Consider the following 20,324-nt stretch of genomic DNA (forward strand, 5'->3'; position numbering starts at 1 on the left):
TGAGATTGATTCCCGTCCCCGTAGCTGGGGCAGAGAGCTGTGTCAGGAACCAACCATCCTGCCTGCAGCTCAGACCTGCCACCTAAGGGGTTTCCGGCTAGGATGAATTGGGGACGTGTAAGTCCTTCTCTCCAGCTGCTTTTCAAGGAAGAAGAAAAGGCCCCCCGTAAAGAAAGTGCTGTGTCTAGGCACAATTATGGAAATTAGTTAGGTTTAGAAAATAGGTATCTATCCCAGAAATCTGACAGGTTAAAGAAAAGGCACTTTCCACCTATGGGCTTTTAAAGAGAAACAGATATTGGAATGATGTTCAGAGAAGCTCTCCCAATACCACATCCAGGCTGCTGATGAGGGGGGAATAAAGTGACCACCGGGGACCCTCAGCGCCAGGGCTTATCAGGCGGCCTAGGTGAGGCTGGAGGTTAGAAAGGCACCTGGGGTCTGTCACATCCAAGGCCGCCCCCACCTCCTTTCTCCTTTTCAGCACTTACCCTATCTAGCAGCAAAGACGGGAGTACAAAGGGGCACACTGGAAGCATTTTCCAACAACAAAATCTTTATTTTCTCCCCCATACAACTCCTTTCGAAGGTACTTCACAAACTCTCACCAAGGGGACCACCTCCAGCCTAACCAATGTGACCCCCCCCCCCATCTGTCCCCATGCTCGCCACTCTCGCAGAACAGAACACAGGGCTGATAACAGGTGTCTGTTGGTGTGGGATCTACTCTGGGCGCCCCACCTGCGGGGACCAGCAAGGGGGACAGGATGGTCCTGCTGCTCCCTACTGGCTACGACGTCGTTTCTTCTTCCTGCCTGTGACGAAACTATCATGCCGCCTTTTATGAGGCTGTGAGGCGCGAACCACTCGCAGAGCCAGGGGTTTCTCCCCAGGCGCCCCAAGGTCAGCTCCCTGGAAGGGCCTCTTTTTAGCAGGGGCTGGACCTCCAACTAGAGCTCGCTTCCCAGCCTTGGCAGCAGGATACGGAGGCTGACCGAGGCCTCTTGCCTCAGAAGCGAGGGAGTGGGATGCTCTCTGGGTCCCACGACCCCCTGAGGAGAGCAGGCCTGAGGCAGGGTGAGAAGTGAAGGGAGGTCCCCTCGGTGACAGGCTAAGTTTAGAGGCCAATAGATGGGCAAAGTTGGAGAGTTCCTTATCTTCCTCCTCCTCCTCCTCTTCCTCCTCCTCCTCCTCCTTGCCTTTGGCCCCATCTGCTGAGCTGCATGTTTCACTAACAGGAGAGGCTTTTCTCAGAACTAACGCGTCCCTGGTTCTCAATCTAGGGGAAGTTCTTCTAAGGCCCTGGTGAGGAGATGTTGATTTGGGGGTTCTAGGTGCATAAGACTCTTGATCCCCTGGTAAGGGAGCAGGGTCTTTAGGCTCAGATAAATCAGTATCCTCCCTGCCCTCTCCTTGGGGATTGTAAGAATTAAAACTTAGTGGACAGGTATCCTCACTGACCTCTAGCTGGAGGCCACAGGCATCCCTAATATCTAGTATGTTGACATGTTCCTCCAACAGAGGAGAAGTGGACTTGCCTCTGCTCTCTGCCTCATCAGGGAAGGAGGAGGTATCTTGGGTCCCCAGGCTAAGGATATTGCCTTGACTTGCAGGCAGGAGGGTTTCTTTAGAAGCCCCCAGTGTAGAGGTACCAATTCTGCTTTCTAGCAACGGGGGGCAACCTTCAGCCCACAGATTACTGGGATCCCGTAGAGTCTCAGGGCTCTGTTCTCTGTTTTCTTTAGGCCTCAAGGCCGGGCTTTTGGCCCTCAGGGGTCCTGACAAGCTGCAGTAGTTTCTCTTTTCCAGGGCAACTGTGGCATCTGTGCCTCCACAGGGATCTACACTGCCTCCCACATCCCCAGGTGCTGTGGTTTCTCCAGGACCCAGAGAAATGTTGCTTCTGGAGCCCAATGCCTGGCTGTCCCCCTGGTGTTCGGTTACACATTCCCCATCATGGAAGTTCTCTATGACCTCCTCAATCTGTAATGGCAACTCCAAGCCTATGGCATCCATCTCATTGCTGAGCCAAAATACTGGACTGAGAGAAGCCCCGTCCCTGTCCCCATCCCCAGGTGCTCTAGGGGAAGGGTTCTGATCATAACTCTGAACTGTGGGAGGACCTCTGTCATCTCCCCACATGACCCCTGAAGAGCCTTCCTGAGGCACTGCTAATGGCGCCGTCCCCTGAGGAGCCACTCCCACACCCCCTATCTGTTGTCCTGTCTGCAGCCCCAGGACCTGCTTTTCTAACCGCTGTCCTTGCAGAGGAGCCAGCTCTGCAAGTCCAACATCCAAACTGGGACCTATTTCGAGCTGGGGGCCTTCCTGCCAGCAAAGGGGCAAAGCCTCGGACGTCCTGTCAGCCACAAGGGAGTGCCCAGGGGGCCTAGCACCTCCCAGGTGGTCATCCTGATGTGGGAATATCTGGTTGGTAACCGTCCCAGACCCTCTTCTCTCTATGCCCAGGGGCCCTGGAGTCCCCTGTGCAGCTGCAAGTTCTAGCTGCAGGTCCCAGCCGCTGGGGGATGGCAGGCTGTTCCCATCTCTGCGCATCCCCCCCGCGCTATCGAGGGCCTGCTCCTGCCCACCAGGCACTTCTCTTGCCCGCTTTCCCAGAGAAGGAGCCTTCCCAAGGTGGACGGTGCCCCCGGCCACCCGGAGCCCAGGTGAGGGCCGAAGCCGCCCACCCCCATCTTCATCCTCATCAGAAACGGAAGGACTTGAGTCTGATTGAGCGCCACTGCAACCTGGAGGTGCCTCCGCATCCTCCTCCTCCAAGGCCAGGAGTCGCTTCTGGACCAGCTAGAAGGAGAATGGACAAATCCTGTTCTATATGTGGTTATAAGAAGGAGTAACAGGCTGGGTGGTGAGGAGATGGAACTTGGGCAGGGCAGGGAATGCAAGCACGTGGCTTCAGTGACAGTATCAAAGCCAGATACCACAGCTCTTCTTTTCCACCTTCCTGGGTCTTATTCCCATGCTTTGAGCCCTTACACTCCCCTTTTCCACGGTCCCTTGCCTACTTGTTCTGCACCCAAAACTGATTGCTGAAGCTGTGTGTCTCCAAGAGTCATACCATCCAAGACAACGTAGGGTTAGATAAAGCCACGAGAGCTTCTCATTCTGATATTCTCCTCTACCTCCCAGGTTTACCTGGGCAAGACTGAGTTCTTCTTCTTGTTCCAGCTCCTCCATTAAAGCCAAGGGATCCCTCTGTTGTTTTGGGGACAGCAGATCTGCCAAAAATTGAGGGTGAATGACAGCCTCCACCTGGGGGGACAGAAGGAAAAGTGATGGGAGTCTTTGACAGGAGGTAACCTGTGAACCATGGCTCTGGAGAAGCAGCCATGCACCTTCCCACTCACCACCCTCTCCCTAGGTTGTTAGAAACCACCAGCTACACACATTCACGTGTGTGCACGCACACACACATATTCCTCAGCACGGAAGACAGTCTAGGGTAGAACCCTAGATCTTTGGTTTCCTGGAGTTCCCACCCCAGGATCTGCTAGAAACCAGACACCCAGGGCCGGCCCACCTTGGAGACAAAGACCTCCTGAGAACACAGCTCATCGATGTAGCTCAGGAGACTTGCGTCTGGATACATCCCTTCTTCCTGCTGCTGCTGCTCTTCCTCTTCCTGTTTTCCATCGGACTCCTCAGTGGCCAAGTGGCTCCCCACCAGCCCTTCCATGATGTCGGTGTACTCCTTCACTGCCTCTGGTGGGATCTCCTTGGGTGCCTCAGGAGCCGGAGGCCTCTGGGCTTTGCGCTGCCGCCGGCGGGGGGCCCGTGCCTTGGAGGCCGCCTTCTTGGGGATGTACACTGAGGGGCGAGGCGGGAAGGAGGATGGGGAAGCGGCACCAAGACCTCGGTTTCTGTCTCCTGCCCGTTTGTCAGGGCAGCAACCTAGGTACACTGAGACGGTTCCCGACTGGATCAGGCTGACCTGACACAGTACCAGCTGGGGGAGAATATTTAGGAGCTGGAGGGTCTGAGAGAGAATCTGGATGAGAAATCTCAGAATCCCTGAAATTCCGAGAAGCCCCCTGATCCAGCCCCTACGTCTTAGGCAGATGAGGTATTATGTGCCTCGGTTACAGTCTCAGTGAGACAGTAGTTGGTTTACTTGGCCAAGATCAATAGCTAGTTTGGGACAAAGGGAACCTGAGAACTCAGCCTTCTAGGTATGTCCTGTCTGGAACATCAAATGCCACTCCCTAGAGAGAAACTGGTAGAAGCAAGGCCAATGCCTCCCCTGATCCGTGACTGGTTTCTGTGCGCCTCCCTTTGAGCTTCTGGCCCACAGCTCCTGTTGGAATTGGGCGGCCTTACCTGGCTGCTGGCAAACCTCAGGGGCTGGGGGCCCTGGAGGATCAAGTTTCAGAAGGGCTGCAGGAGGCAGGCCCTGGGACCCACTCATCAGCCGTGTGTTTTGAATCTGCATCTCCTCCTCGGCTTCAAACTCCATGAACCTGCAGAGGGTGCAGAAAGCCCAGGCAGCGCTGAGAAGACCAAGATCCATTGGAAACCCAGACCCCAGGCCCCAGGGGATCTGCTCACAGATGGCCGAAAACCATCACAGGTTTTTTTCCAAGGTTTTTTCTGGGAAAACCTCACAAGGTCCCCACACAGCCCCTCTACTTGAAGTGGTCCCTTAGGAAGCTTATTAACGAAACCATCTAGAGCTTGTAAGCTTCACAGGACAGAGCCATGGCTTTTTCATACCCTATCTCACCCAGCATCAAAGAGAGTACACAGCAACGATTAACACAGGTTTGTGGAATTCAATCAGGCCTATGCCACAACCTGGCAAGATCGCACACATGGGTCCTTCCTCAAGGCCTCCTCTGCCCCTGCCTACAACCATAAAGAATGGCTGAAATACTGAAGCAGGGCCTGGGTTGCAATTCAAGGCAGTTCCCACCAGGAGGCAGTGCTGAGATCCAGGAATCCTGAGGCTGGGCCTAGGGTCCTGGAAGGGTGAATCTAGGAAGGATGGGTCCAGAAGATTTGGGGGAGAAAGTGATAGCTAAGCTTGGAGGAAAGCCATCATTTTCCTGAGTTACTTTTTTTAACCAAGGAGATTATCATGAAGAAATGGGGGATACAAACCAGAAGACCACTGTGGGCATCCAGGACCTTGCCCTGAAAAACCTCTTCAAGAACCAGCCCTTCCCTGGGATGATGGGCTAAACAATTTCCAGAGGGGCGGTGGCCCCAAGGTCTGCATCAGTAGCTACCTGCTACTGGTCAGTGAGATAGGAGAGAACCTGCCTAGTAGGGCTTACCTCCTCATTGCTAGGTTCCCTTCCGTGTGGAATTTTTACACCAGTTGGGCTCCAATGCCATCCTAAGAGCGTCAATACCAAGGCCCCTATATAACTCAAGATCTGGAGAAGGGACAGCTTCCAAGAGGAGATAGGACAGAAAAGCCCGAAAGTCAAGGTGGCAGGAGGAGCAGCGAGGACCCAGGAGACCCTCTGCTAGCCTACACCTCTCCTCCAGCATCCCTCACAGTAACCACCCACAGCCCAGACCCCTCAGCCACACAGCCCCCCTTGGGAGGACGAGGGTTGGTGGGACTCACTTTTCTGCCATCTCATAAAAGATCATGCGGTCAAAGTTGCTGGTACGCTCCCATTCCTGCACAGCCCTCGGCAGTCCCTCCTCCAGGGTCATAGCGGGCTTCAGCCGGGCCAGGGAACGGAGCACTGGGCTAAAACCCCATTGGGTCAGTCACGGTCTACAGGTGTGCCCCCCACCCACCTGCCCTGACACCCACCTCAGTGCACACCCCCCACCCCTCATCAGACCAAACATGCCCCGCAGTCCCTGTCACAGCCCACTGCTCTTGGACTGCAGACCCTCAACCTCCCATCCACCCTTTTACCATGCTGGCCTTTCTTCCCGCCGAAACTTACAAACCTCACACAAAATCAGAAGATTCCCCAGCTTTTAAAATTAACTACCCTGAACTCTCACAGTGCTGTCCTCCACAAAACACAAGGAAGAAAGTGCTCATATTATTCAAGTAATGGGATTCATTGGAAAGTAGGCTGAAACCTGCCCAAAGGCTCTTACATTTAAAAAAAAAAAGGCACTCCTCGCTAACCAAATGAATCTCTAATTAAAGGCCACGTGGTGTTTTTCTTTGTTGGTTTTTAAGTGTTTTTTGCCTCCGGGATACCCCTCACTGTCACATATCAGTCCTCTCTGAGTTCTTTGTGATGCAGTTTTGCCTTTCTGACTTCTCATGGGTCCTCAATCATTATGGTGCCTGGAATCACCTGGGAAAGCTTGTCACAAACGTAGACTCCAGCCCCCAGAATCCCAAGACGGAGCCTCCCGGGTGAGTGTGACAGAGGGTCTGGACTGCACTGTGGGGGAGACCCTGCCCAGAGCCCCTGAACGGGCGGAGCAGAAATAGTCCAGGAGTTAGAAATTCAGCCTACCAGTCTCCAAGAGAGAGAACCCATAATGCGGGGAGTTGGTACAGTGATCTATACCAAGGACTTTGGGGGAGCCTTTTGATTTATTCACCCCAGAATCAGGGTGGAAAGGGAGACTCCTTTAGGGGTTCAGCCAATGGTGGAACAGCATGTACAGTTTTTTTCAAGTCCAGTAAAATGCAGCATGTGTTATATGGTGGTTTACACAAAATGTTGAGAGGACAGTGCCGTTGAGAGAGACAGTGGGTCTCGGTGGGAAGAAGAGAAAATTCCCCAGATGGTTAATGACTTTGCTTTATAAACATAACAGCCCATGACCCTGGGCTCCCAGGCCAAGCATCCGCTTACACAGGCATTTGGGCCTTCTGTGAGTTCTTTACCTCTTCTAGAGTGCCCTTTTATAATGTAAACAATAACAACAACAATAGCAGCTGCCATTTCACGAGGCATCCTCTGTGCCAGGCACTCTGCTGAGCACGTCACACACACTAACTCATCCCATCTTCTCAGCAACCCTCTCAGGTAGGTATGATCATCCCTCCCCTTTCTAGGTGAGAAAACTGAGGGCAAAGATAGAAAATGTCAGGGCCCAGGAGGACAAATCTAGGGAGTGGTGGGCCCTTGGCCCTTGACCACCAAGCAAGCTCCACCACCTCCCTATTTCCACTTGATTTCTCCTGAAGAAAACAGGGGCAGTGTGGGGACATCCCTGGCAGTCCAGGGGTTAAGACTTCGCCTTCTAGTGCAGGGGGTGCGGGTTTAGTCCCTGGCTGGGGAACTAAGATCCCATATGCCTCGCGGCCAAAAAACATAAAAAAAAATTAATAAATAAAAGAAGCAATATTGTAACAAATTCAATAAAGACTTTTTAAAAATTGTCCACATCAAAAAAAAACCCCCCAAAACAACAAAAAACCTTAAAACAAAAAAAATAATAACAGTAGTAGAGAGAGCAGAGGGCGGCACATAAGCTCCTTGGCCTGGTCCCACACCATCCTCCCCTCCCTATGCTCCTCAGCCTGGCCGGTTTGGACAGCTCAACTCCATGCCAAAAGGTAGTAAAACAGAACGGGAGGGCCCTGGCCCTCGGTATCAGAGACCGAGTTCCAATCATCGCTCAGAGCTTTAGTCTTCTCCTCCATCAATGAGGGTGACCATAAAAATGCCTGCCTGAGCTCACGGGGTTGTGAAGATCACTTGAGAGGAGACACCTGAAAGCTTGTTGTCATCTGGCACGTGGGTAAAGAGGCTTGTTATTGTTGTTGCTGCTGTTGTCATTATTTTCATTCTCATAGCATCTCCATCACCCTCACGACCTGCCCTCAAGTATTCTTAAATAGCCTAACCTCCGTTGTCCACCCCCAAATCCTCCTTATTTAAAAGCCTGTAGGGTAAGGAGTCTCAGGTCTCCCCACTTACATAAGAAAGCAGGAAAGGGCCTCTGCATCAGGACTTTGGGGTAAGTGCCTCCTTGCCAAGGCTTTGTAGCGTTGCCAGCGTCGGAAGTTCTCATAAACACCCTTGGAGGTATAGGAGAGGTCACCCAGTGAGGGCCTGTATCGGGCGGCCGTAGGACCTCCTTCCCCAGTTGCCCTGTGTGGCCCTGGCCAAGCCTTTTCTGGAGGCACGATGGGGGCCAGTTGGGCAGCTGGTGGTAGAGCCTGAGCAGGAAGGCCTGGGAGGCCCTCCTGGCTCACCCCAACAGCCTCAGCAGGCAGAAGGGGCTTCACGTTAGAGGCTGTCGGGAATCCAGGGGCAGGAGCCTCGGGGGCCCCGCAGGGAGCGCCTGAGGCAATCCAACTGAGGGCGGTCTGAGTAAGGATAAAGTTCTGAGTTTGAGAGGGCTCAGCTGGCCCGCCTTCTGTCTTGACTTTGACAATGACTTTGCCAGCTCCGGCTCCACTGGGGCCAGGGCCCCCGTCCCCTGTCACCAACAAGGGGCTGGGGAAAGCAGAGAGCACCAGAGGGTTGCCTGGAGAGAATTCTGAAGGCATCGGGGGCGGTGAGGGCGGCTCCCAGGGTGGTTGATCTGGTGGGCCAGGAGCAGGTTGGGGGAAGGGAAGTGCAGCGTAAGGAGACGGGGCAGAGCCAGGTTTCATGGTCATGTCCGGTCCTGGCAATGGAGACGCTGTAGAGACAAAGAAAAAGAGGGGATGGAGTAGAAGAAAAAGAGACCAGAAGCTAGGTCATCTGAGTTTCATTCTAGTCCCTGAAGAATCAGAGCATGGATTCTCAACAGGTGAGGGAGGGGGAACGTGTATAGTTTGCAAATGTCCCCCCAAGTGTTTCTGATGCCCCTTACTCCCTGTTGAGAATTACTGCACTAAGGAAGCAAGCTGTAATGACCCTTGGACCCAAGAGCTCGTACCCCATAACACATGCCACCCAGCATACGGTACATTCCAAACACATTCAGACCACCTGGATCCTGCTCCCAGCTGCTCTGTGGTCCCTGCCACCAGGCACCAAAGCACTGTTCCCAGGAGGGGGCGTGTGTGTGTGGATTAGATGTTTTGTTCCCAGAAATTTTGTTACATAACAGCCAGGAATGACTAGAGATAAGAGCCAGGAAGTGTGTAAGGGGAGGGCAGTGTGGGGAGAGAGGCTTCCAGAGCTGGAAGTAGATGCCGGACATATTACAATGTGGTCTGTGACCCTTCTGCTTGGAGCCCCTCATATCAGAAACGTAGGGTCCGCTTTTGAACAAGGCACCAACAATGAAGTCTGAAACACAGTTCAAGGGCAGTCAAAGTGACCAAGGATAAATACATAAGATGTGTACTTCATCAGGATGTGTGTCTCCTAGGACTTTTAATAATAATAATAGAAGATCATCGGCCTCATTTCGTGCTACTCTCCTCTCCCTCTTATAAGGAATATTCCACTGGCAAACGAACAACATTCAGTTTCTGCTGCTTCCTGACCATGAAGGAGACACAGAATACGAGCAAACTCTTCACCTCAGCCACAGAGCAGAGGGCCAGGAGCACTCCCCAAAGTACGGAACACAATGAAATGGGTCTGAAGGCCTGAGTTCCACGCAAGGTAGAAAGACAGAGCATCTCAGGGAAGCCCCAGTTCTCATCCTGGCTGGAGTGACCCACCTCCCCTGGCCCTGGAAAGCAAAGAAAACTGCTCCCTGAACTAAAAGAGAAGCCCTCACTGGGGCTGGAAGGAGCCAGAAGACTCTGACCAGAGGCACTTATAGCACCTTCTGGTTTAGCTTCCAGGAGGACATTCCTCTATTGACTTGGCAACAGATGACCCCATTGAACAGTTTTCTAGCCAAGGCTTCCACTCCCCACACCCAGTAAGATCTAGAGTGGCCCCAGCTCAATTCTCTCAGGACAAAATTCGAGAGCAGCCTCCAACTGCCTAAAGAAGACACTTGGGTCTTCCCTTTGAAACCCCCTGTGTCCCTCATACCACACACACCCCTGGCCCTCCCTCACATGTTGAAGGAATCCCTCTTCCAGAGAAGCAAGTTGCTAACTACCATTCCTTCTCTCTACTCAGCACTCTCCTCTGAGGCACTTTGATCTGCCACCCAGGAGGCCCTCTTCCTTCCCCAACCCCTAGTCTTAATGGCACGATCCCCTTCCAGCCTCGCCAAGTGTGATGCCTTTGATGGGGTCTAGTGTTCTCACATCCCTCTAAGTCAGCCCAGAGAGCTGGTCCCCAGATAAAGTGTCAAGTTTTGAATCTCCAAGGAGGGAGGAGGTGGCAGGGACCCTCCCCCTACCTACAGACTCACCTCCATCTGAAGACATCCTCTCAGGTTTGGGCACTAACCGTGGCTGTCTGGAAGCCTCCAGAATGAGACAGTCAGGTCCAGGGCCCAGAGAGTAACCTGGCTCCAGTAGATACACAGGGATCCAAGGAAGGGAGGGTAAAGATCAGATCAAAACAGAACTAGAATCTAGGACTCCAAGCATTCTGCAGTGGGGGAGGGGAGGGGGAATATGGGGTAAGATTAGGGAGATCTTCCACAAAGGGCTCTGGTATGTAGGTAGTAACCAGGAATTTCCTCCAAACCAGAGTAGGGCAACACAATTGTTGTGTATCTCTTTAGGACACCTTGCAAATTCTTTCTCAGATTCCCAACCACGTAGTTTTACATCCCTGTTCCCTATACAATTCTTCACCAATATATCTAGTTTTGTGCCTTTCAATTCCACCCAGTTCTGTACCTGACTTCCTATTAATAGCAGGTTGTGGCAAACTCTTGACAATTTAATATTGGCTGTATTCTCTAAAACCAAATTCAGAGTACATAGTCTGTATGTTTGAGGTTCAAGAGAACAGAATATTTCAAATTAGGGTTGTCTCAGGGTTGAATTGCTGTATGCATATCGTTTCCTTGGAAAGCTGTCCTGCAGTTCCCAACTAGACCACTACCATCTGCTCTGCAGTCCACAGAAGGCTCAGCTTTACCCTTGGCTGAAAAGCCTCCCATTCCATCAAAAACTGCAACTCAGCCTAAAATTTCAAGACCAAAAGGTCCTTTTCGTTTGTTCAATTATTTTTGTTGTTTTAAATTTTTGTTAAATAATTTTAATTTTTTAAATGGGTAACACATCGGCATGGTTCAAAAGTCACACTATGCAAAACAGAATACACAGCAAGCCTCCCTCCGCTCTTTTCCTCTGGAATTGAGTTCTTTATCCCAGAGAAAATCGAATTTCTTCCGAACCCTTACAAAGGTATCTTATGCAACTACAAGTAAACAGAAACTATATTCTTAAAAAAATGCTTTCACGTTTTTCTGGCTATAAAATTAATATATGTTCCAATGTTTTTGCCGTTATAAATAATACGGCAACGATTACCTTCGTAATGATATCTGGGTTCCAATTTTCATTCCTTTAAACTAGAGTCCTATAAGGAGAATTTGTACGTTCTTTTAAAAATTCGCAATACCTCTATGAGGTGCGTCTTATGCTATTATTAGCTACTCACCACTATAAGAAAGAGCGTTGAATTTGTGGTGGAGACCTGAGTTTGAATCTTGGGTCGACCACTAAAACATACTTCACCAGTTTCATAAAATAACTTCACGCTGTCTTCGCTGTGCAGAATACTGAATACCCATCATGCACTCTTTACCGCCAATACTTTGAAATAGGGCGAGGGAACCGGATGTAAAATAGGGGAGGGAAGACAAGCTTCTTTCTTCCCTAAGGTAAAAGGGGCCCTGGATCCTGGAGCCCTGGTTTCTTCAGGTACTAGAAACCCATTGCCTCTGAAATGGGTACGCATCTTGAGATAAAGACGGGGTTCTATTAATTAATATTCAATTTGTATCCATCCCTACCCCCCTCTAAACGCCTAGCAGTGTCTGGCACACAGTGGGCACACTCCACGTGTCTTAGAACGCCTGCAAGGTTGCAACTGGGTTGCAACTGGGTTGCAACTGGCCAAGTGCCGCGCTAGTGCGCTCCCTTCTGGCCAGCTGGAGAAAGGCATAAACTGGACTACATTTCCCGGCGTGCTTTGAGAACGGGACTTCCGGCTATACAGGAAGGAAATTGACCAACACGTGAGGGCTTCTGCTAAGAGGCAGCTGCAGAAGGCGTTGGTAGCTCACGCTTCGGTGTGGTCATGTTCCTCCAGTACTACCTCAACGAGCAGGGAGACCGGGTCTACACGCTGAAGGTGGGTAGAGGGAACAGGTTGTATATGGGCATGGCGAGAAATGTCGTTGGGAGGAGCGGTCGAGATGAGCCAGTGAGTTTCCTAGCTGGGTGGGGGGACTGGAGAGCCCAGAAGCCTGGCGTGGTAAAAGCAGGAGTGTGTGGCTTCTTGATCTGACAGTCGGGTCTCCGGTCTTCATGTTTACCCTTTTCGCGCTGCCCCCTCCCCATCCCGCTCTCCTTCTCCCTCACACGCCAGTGGTTAGGTTTTCCCCACCGCTCCAGTACTGAGATTATGTTCTCTCTTTCCTCCTCGAGCAGAAGCTTGATCCTGTGGGACAGCAGACCTGCTCGGCCCACCCTGCTAGGTTCTCTCCAGACGACAAATACTCTCGACACCGAATCACCATCAAGAAACGCTTCAAGGTGCTCATGACCCAGCAACCGCGCCCCGTCCTCTGAGGATCTCTTAAAATTTCATCTCTTCTGCTGCCTGCTAGCCTCAGGAGACTTTCTGAAACCAAGCTCTTCAGTCTGTGATCCTTGAAGTCTTGCTACGACCCTTGCTCCTTGAATCCAGTCTCCTCCTTGCCTTTGATCATGCTTGTTGTGAGGCAGTGGTGGTAGCATCCCCTTTAAAGGGAAGATGTTTGAGTCTTTTCATACTTTGAATCACTGCCAGGTTATTAAAATGATTTGAAAGCTCTTACTTTGTATGTTGTGGGAAGATGGAGTGGTTTAAAAACGAAAACGAGAGAGATGAGAGGGAGGAGTGCCCCCAGGGGTACAACAAGACCACTTGGAAGAGAAACTTTGGTGGCTGCTGTGGCAAGAGTAGTGCTGTGCTGTGAGTCATAGGAGGGTGCTGGGGAAGGGGAAGAAAGCTTAAGAAAGACTTTTGTACAGCTGACAGTATTCACTGAAAAATACCTGTGTTGTCACTTAGGTAATTTTTTTATCCCTTGAAATGACATTTGGCTGAAAATGAAAGAGTTGCTTGAAAAATAATAGTAGCTATATCGCAGAGAGAAGGCATTGAATTAGAAGCCAGGAGACAACCTGTTTAGTTCCATTTTTCTCATCATTTCTAAGTCCTCTTCCAACTCTAAAATCGATAGGGTTCGGTGGTGGATCTTAATATATCTACTGTGTTTGTCCAACCGATTTGAATAGGAGTGCCTTTATGCATGTTTACTGCCCTTCTGGAAATATTCCCAGGTGTTTAGTCCCCTCTTCTTACATACACCTAACTTTATATTCTCTCCGGTAGGTAGCTGATGTGTGAACTCTACATGAATCTTTGTTTAGAAGATGAGGTATGAGAGATTTAAGCAGGGGGTTTTGTTGTTTTTCAAGCTACTCTTGGAGGTTAATTTTTTATTTTATTTTAAATCCTGGAAGATTTCTTAGGACTTGAGCTTCTATCATGGAGTAACCATAAATTTTTAATCCAATTCATATTAGAGGAATGTTGAGGTAAACTAATGTATACAGGCATTCAAGAAATGTTAGCTTCTTTCCTTATCAGGTTAATCAACTCAGTATTTCTCAATCTTCTGATTCATGGCCTTTGACATTGAATTTGAATGTTTGCTTCGTGCCACTGATTTAAAAATTGCTTTGTGAAGATTGCATTCCAATTATACAATCTTCTTTTTTCTACCAAGATTCTAGACTCCAGAAGCAGATGTAACTTAAATCAGCACAAATTTGACTTATCAAGACTGGCCCTGGAAAGGAGTAAATATGTTTCTCATGAATGCTGATGTCTGACCATCCCAGCAGGAAAGTTCAGGATAGTTGTTGACTGCTGAGGAAATCTCTAGGCTTGAGTCATAGTTAATAGAGACAGATGATTTTCAGTAAGTTACTTACTTAAATTTATGAGAATGGTGAAATAAGTATTTACTGTCAAGCAATTTTTTGTTTCTTAGCCTGTTCACTGAGCAAGGTTCTTAGCATAGAATCTGAGGGATTTTAAAGACCTGTCCTATCAAGGGTTAATGATTGAAGAAATGTTAGAAATTCTGCAAATGACTAGGGAAAGGATCTGCTATGTAAGTTTTTTAAGAACTAAAGTCAGGGGAATTCCCTGGTGGTCCAGTGGTTAGGACTCTGAGCTTCCACTGCTGAGGGGCCCAGGTTGGATCCCTGGTGGGGGAACTAAGATCTTGAAGTCACCCCATGGAGTAGCCAAAAAAAACCAAAGTCAGTAAATTCTAGCATTTTTTTAAAATGTTGACTGTGATTCTGTCTTTATGTTACCCCCCCACACACACCAAAAAAAGGATTAACATTTTCCATGCTACCTGCTGTGTAGACTAATGAAAAGGCAAATTGGTGTGATTATCCCCCAGATTTTTTTTTACTTAAGAGATCTCCTAGGTATTAACATTCTGAGATGTGCTGAGAAATGGGAGAAGAGTCTTAGGAAGTATAGTGTAAAGTGAATGAAAATACACTGTGATGTGAAACAAAATTTGATGTTGTAGAAATCCAGGATATTTTTTTAATAAAGGGAAAGTCTGTTATGACTTGAATGAACAGCAGGCCTGCCTGAGGAGAAAACTGACCCCTCAAGGAGATAAATTTCTTATTTCCTTAAGAAAGCTGTAGGCCTGAATGAATAATCACAGCCTTTATAAAGAATCAAGCTTTGAGGAGATTTACATTTTAAATAGGAATTTAGTTTCCATTTTGTTACCTGGATCTTTTAAACCAGACGTTGGACTTTGTGTGTCATTTGATAAAAGGGAATTTCCTGACTTAGGTCTTAAATATAGTTCTGATCTATTACTAAGGATGATCTTAAACATTTCTTAAACTTGTGCTGAGCAAGGACCCAGGCAAAGCCAGGGTCCAGATTACTGAATTTAAATGTCTTTGGATAAACAACAAGGTCCTACAATATAGCACAGGAAACTATATTCAATATCCTGTGATAAACCATAATGGAAAAGAATATAAAAAAGAAGAATGGCTATATGTATATAACTGAGTTACTTTGCTCTACAGCAGAGATTGGCACAACATTGTAAGTCAACTATACTTTAATAAATTAAAATGTATTGATCAAAGCTCTAGGAAATAACTTTCAAACAAAACATTGATGAGCCGAGTATATTGAAACCTTTATTCATGCATTAAATAAACGTGCTAAGAAAAATATTCTCGTGGCAGTAGCAGGGAAAACAGAGTGGAGTCAAGAGAAAGTATCTCAATGTCTTCTCCAGGTCTAAAATTAAAAACGTTTTCTTTAACGGAGCTTTCAGGCTGACTAGAAAATGAACACAGCAATTTTCTCCCCCAGTTTTACTAAGGTAAAATTGACAAAGTTGTATATATTTAAGGTGTACAACGTGATGACTTGATAGATGTATACATTGTTAAAAAAGAAAACCAACAGCATTTTTTCCCAAAAGACAGGAAAAAGAAAAAATGTACCACAAAGTATGCATAAATTTGAGCATACAGTGCTTTAGAATAGACCACTGCATAAAAACTCCAATGTATAGCCAATATATACCACATATTGTAGATACATGGTATTGAGAGGTTTGTAATTTAAAAAAAATTTTTTTACAGGTTTGTAATTTTCAAAGAAATTAATGAATGGTATTTTCAGGGACGCTCTTATTAAAGAGGTTTTTGAGGTTCCCAGGGCATGAAGCATCGCCTCCTCCCTGAAATACCTCCACCTCCAGAGTGAGTTTGTGCAACGCAGCAGGAGCAAGAGGAAAAAGCATCTTTCTCGGATGCAGGCACCTCAGGGCCCCACACCCAACTACAATTCCCGCCGTGCTCCGCGCCTCGCACGCTCGGCCCTGCCCTTTACCCGCCTGTCCCTTTGCGACCCGGGCGAGCGCATGCGCGCAGCCCTCTCCGCCGCCTCGCGGGCAGCAGAGACTGGGCGGGGCCTCCGGGCGCCTGTGGGACGGTGCCGCCCTCCGACCGCTCCCCCAGGCTTCTCTTCGGACCGTTAACCTCGAATGAGGAACGAGCTGGGAGGAAAAGGAGGGGCTGCGGCGGCGCGGGCACAGCCCGCCGGTCCCGGGGCTGGGGGCGGCGAGGTCACGTAACTGCTGCTCTGGCGTCTGGCCGGGGAGGGGGCGCCCTCCCCGGCAGCCCGAGCCCTCCTGCGCGCACCGCGGCTCGGAAACAGTTACCGGTGGTAAACAACAGCTGCGCGCGCACCCGCATCAGCTGGCGCCGGGATTCCGCACCTGCGACTTCGTCCTCGCCGCTCCTTCCTGCTCAGCCAGGGCCAGCCTGCGAGGCCGTCTCCTGTTCTGTTAGGACCCGAAGGAAGAACAGCGAGGGGCTGACCTTGCGCCGGGGCCCTGGTAGGAGAGAAGGCGTCTGCGGCAAGGGGGTGGCCCGTCCTGTCACTCGCAGGAGAAACCCAGCGAACCGATCCGGGGCTCGATGGACTAGCAGCTACCCGCCACGACCCTGAGCTGTAGTCCGCAGAGTCTCGATCCGCTAGACGCCTCCTGCCAGACCCCAGGGACCTTTCTGCCAGAAGAGCGGCAGGCCACCCGCGCAGACCTCTCGGAGGCAGGAATCCGCTCTGTCCCTGCAGCCTCCTCTGCTCACCCTTCTCTCCTCATTCTCCTCCATCCATAGTGTGCGATATTTTTTCCGTTATGCATGCGCACCTCTCCCACCAGACCCAAGTGGATTATCGGCCTCGGAAACATCGGGTGGCTCTACACACACCTCCTCCCAGCCCGACCTGTGGGGTATTCACCTGATACACAACAGGTGGTCGGGTGTATACGGTTTCGCAGTCTGATCTATGCTATCTGTGTTCGCCTGATAAGGGTGGGCCTGTGCGCACTTTGCTCAACTAGCCTTGGGACATTTGCAGATAAAGGACTGACTACCTCGGCCGAAACCTTAAGGTCGAGGCTAGAAAGGCTTCGTCACCTGCTTCTCTGAGACCATGGCTCTCTGCCCGCATCCCAGGACCAGTGGAGATAACTAGATATCTCTTCATTCTGAAGGAACGAAGTTACATGAGATTGGCATCATTTTGTCTTTTTTTTTTTTTTCTTAAATATTTTTCAGCTGCTGGTAGTGCACTTTTTAGGGCAGCTTGAATTCTAAGTAGAAGGATCCTTATATATAGTGGCTTTTTCTGTGGCATAAATCAAGGTAATTGAGGGTTTTTTTTTAAAAAGTTGTCGTTTCTGTTTTTGCAATCAAAAGTAGCCAGTATAGGAGGAAGGATTTGCAGGGTTTTTCTTTTTTCTTTGTGCTTATAAAGGAAAAGAAAAAGAAAAATGCATCCTCCAGAAACCACCACCAAGATGGCTTCAGTTCGGTTCATGGTGACACCAACGAAGATAGATGACATTCCAGGTTTGTCAGACACCAGCCCGGACCTCAGCTCTCGATCCAGTTCCCGAGTAAGATTTAGCTCCCGGGAAAGTGTGCCTGAAACAAGCCGTAGTGAGGCTATGAGTGAGATGTCTGGAGCCACCACTTCACTGGCAACTGTTGGACTGGATCCAGCCAGTGACCGGACTTCTAACCCCCAAGATGTTACTGAGGGTAAGTAGAAACACATATAGCAAGATACTTCCATTACTGGTTTATTTGTCCAGGATGACAGTATACCCGAGAGATCATTTTTGCGTTATAGAATAATCATCAAGAAGCAAGGTACCTCTTTTTGAGATGCTTAGGCACCCTTTGGAATAATGATTAGCATAGTGGATCTCTGCAATAGTGATTTGGTGTGTGGAAAGGTATATGGCAAGAAGGGAAGTAGATGTATGTTTTGACTTCCTCATTTTTGTCTTCATAGAATTGAAATTGGTATTTTGGTTAAGGATAAATATCAAAGAACTTAATTTTTCAGCACGGAGAATCCTAAATTGTAAAATTTAGTGGAGAGTTGGCTTTGGGGCTCTAACTATTACAGTTTGCTTTTAAAGGCCAGTTATGAGGAGTAATTATTGATCATATCTTAGTTATTGACTTTCCATCAAAGACTTCAGATACTGTATCACAAAATTCTTTTTAAAAATTTATATTTTACAGAGTCAGTGGTTCAAGTGGCTAAGCTCACTCAAGGTGAAGCTGGGTAGATCTGAGTGGGCAATCCTGTCCAAAGGAGAATTCAGAAGCGGCTTTTAGGGCCTGATTCCCACGTACTTTTTTCACTTTGAACTTTAGATGGAATGTAATGAGTACTGAGACCTTGTAGTCAGCAAGTAGCACACAAGCTACTTCTGACTTATATTGACCACTGCAGACTGGCTTCCTAAACCAATTTGCATCATCGTGCTTGGAGGTTTTCATTGCGTTTGGTGAGAAAGAGGTGATGAGATAAAACAGAGAGGTCATAACGTTTTTTGGACTGTAATGTAGAAGAGTTTGAGAAATGCCGTAGTGGTTTATGTATTTAGTGCTGTGCTGTGTTCTAACTAACGTAGATCTGTCATGTAATGAAAACTTCTCTTAAGAATCTTAAAGTCTCTTAAAATGATATTCTACCCACATTTGAAAACCATAGCTTCAGCCACTGACTAGCCATTTTCCGGTGTCAGGAAATATTGTTCCTCCTAACCTAAAGGGTGCCGGAAACTAGAATGATTTTAGTTCCTTATTTGTTTGTGTTTTTTAATGTCTGGAGACAAGGTAGATTTGGTAAAGTTTATAGTCCTAGAATTCACTTATCCTTGACTAATTTTTTTTTTTATGAAGACATTACATGTCGATTCCTGGACTTAACAATTTTCACCTTCTTGACAGGCTTTACACTGTGTACCACGGTGTTAAAATTACATTATGGAATAAAAAATAATTTATCATTTTCTCTTCTTACAAAGTAATTCTAAATTGTGGTTTAGTTTTTACCCATCATACTGTATTTAGGTTGTAAAAATACTGGGTAAAGACTATAAGTGTTAATTTTTTAATGTTGTGATTGTCATTAGGTAATTTATAGTTAAATGTTGTTAGGTTTGTGACTTACATATTAATGGAATTGTATTTTTATTCTGTTTTTAAAAGTGGACTTATGTCAGTAATGTGTTAGCCTTGCAGAAATAGGATCCTTGTCCAGGCTTCTGTTATTATCTATAAGCATTCTTTAAGGTCTAGAATGGTATTGCTTTACACCATAGGGTAAAACTGGGGACATGTCTAGGTGAAATCTATCTTGTTTAGCTGGGTATAGAAGTTAAAGCTTAGTTCTCTACCTAATGTATTCCTTAATGTTTAAATAGTCCCTGGTACTAGATGAAGGGAAATTAACAGTCCAGCCATTAGACTGCACTTTTCCCTAGAGTATTCTTGGGAAACGAGTTTCCTACTTTCCCAATGACTTTTTCTCTTACTGTCTTTTAAAAAGATTCTTATGATGATCATCTTGTGATATATTTTTCACATCATCAGAGAGAACTGGTTAGAAATGTAATTATTTCACCTTTGGCCTTGTAATATGCAGATACCCTTATTAGAAGATGTAGATCTTCAAAGGATGCCGTTGTCAAGAAAATCAAGGATGTGTTAATTTACATTTGTCTCTGAGTTAGATTTAGTATAGGAAAACAGCTACTTCCTTTTCTACAATGGTCTCTATCCTTAAGTTCATAGTGTATTTCAGAATTGTGTTTGCTGTTTTACCGTTTAGAATTTTGTGATTGGGGGGGGGGCACTTTTTACATCCTTCAGTGGTTTCGACATTGGTATGATTCTCTCTCCCCACAATTCCCATGCCTCCCACATTTCTTCCCACCTTAAGTTTCTTATCTTGTGATACACCTTTTACTCACATTACATTGCACAACCAAGGTGGGGTGCCACACCAAGTTTTAAATATTTATTTCTGTTTTAATTTTTTTCTGCTGTTGGCCTTTGGAGTAGTAATTATCTTTCTGCTATCAAAGTGTTTATAGTTCTCTTTCATTTTGTCAAGATTCCATTAGAATTTATAGGACTGTCAAATTGGTAAATAAAATCAGCAATCTTAGTACTGTACTTGCTTATGCATGAAGAACGCCTTAAAGGTACAGAAGGAACTGTTAAAAGTGGATACCTCTGGACAGTTATGAAAATAGGGTGGAGAGGGTGTTCCTCCTCTCCACCTCCTCTCCAAATAGGGTGTTCCTTTATTTAAACAATTTAGTAGGGCATGTACAATTTTTTGTATTGAGAATGTATCACTTTTGTGATTACAGAAATTTTTAAGAGCCATAGTATGTTAGTTAGGGAATCTCAGATG

At 47.7% G+C, this 20,324-nt stretch overlaps 3 protein-coding genes across 5 annotated transcripts in view; 2 read left to right on the plus strand and 1 right to left on the minus strand.

The window, feature by feature from the left end:
* Nucleotides 1-783: 783 nt before the first annotated feature.
* Nucleotides 784-10,294, minus strand: NUTM1 (NUT midline carcinoma family member 1). Its single transcript, XM_057724219.1, has 7 exons — nucleotides 10,210-10,294; nucleotides 7,875-8,583; nucleotides 5,594-5,722; nucleotides 4,339-4,478; nucleotides 3,542-3,828; nucleotides 3,157-3,273; nucleotides 784-2,805 (listed from the first exon to the last, which is right to left on the minus strand). Exons 1-7 carry the CDS (start codon nucleotides 10,223-10,225, stop codon nucleotides 784-786), a joined length of 3,420 nt encoding a protein of 1,139 aa, XP_057580202.1. The 5' UTR covers nucleotides 10,226-10,294.
* Nucleotides 10,295-11,966: 1,672 nt separating this feature from the next.
* Nucleotides 11,967-12,794, plus strand: NOP10 (NOP10 ribonucleoprotein). The gene is made up of 2 exons (XM_057722828.1): nucleotides 11,967-12,110; nucleotides 12,410-12,794. The coding sequence occupies exons 1-2, from the start codon at nucleotides 12,057-12,059 to the stop codon at nucleotides 12,548-12,550; spliced, it is 195 nt and encodes a 64-aa protein (XP_057578811.1). The 5' UTR covers nucleotides 11,967-12,056; the 3' UTR covers nucleotides 12,551-12,794.
* Nucleotides 12,795-16,011: 3,217 nt separating this feature from the next.
* SLC12A6 (solute carrier family 12 member 6) overlaps nucleotides 16,012-20,324 on the plus strand; it is an 80,800-nt gene continuing 76,487 nt past the window's right edge. For 2 of the 3 annotated variants that reach the window (XR_009051301.1, XM_057721463.1), the window contains exon 1: nucleotides 16,012-17,644. Coding sequence is in view for 2 of the 3 variants with exons in the window: in XM_057721463.1 (XP_057577446.1) it covers nucleotides 17,374-17,644 (271 nt within the window). In the remaining variant the exon portion in view is untranslated. The remainder of the gene's footprint in view (nucleotides 17,645-20,324) is intronic. The other variant, XM_057721464.1, reaches the window with a different exon arrangement.

The sequence above is a fragment of the Hippopotamus amphibius genome, chromosome 2 (genome assembly GCF_030028045.1).
Source record: "Hippopotamus amphibius kiboko isolate mHipAmp2 chromosome 2, mHipAmp2.hap2, whole genome shotgun sequence".
Classification (NCBI taxonomy): domain Eukaryota; kingdom Metazoa; phylum Chordata; class Mammalia; order Artiodactyla; family Hippopotamidae; genus Hippopotamus; species Hippopotamus amphibius.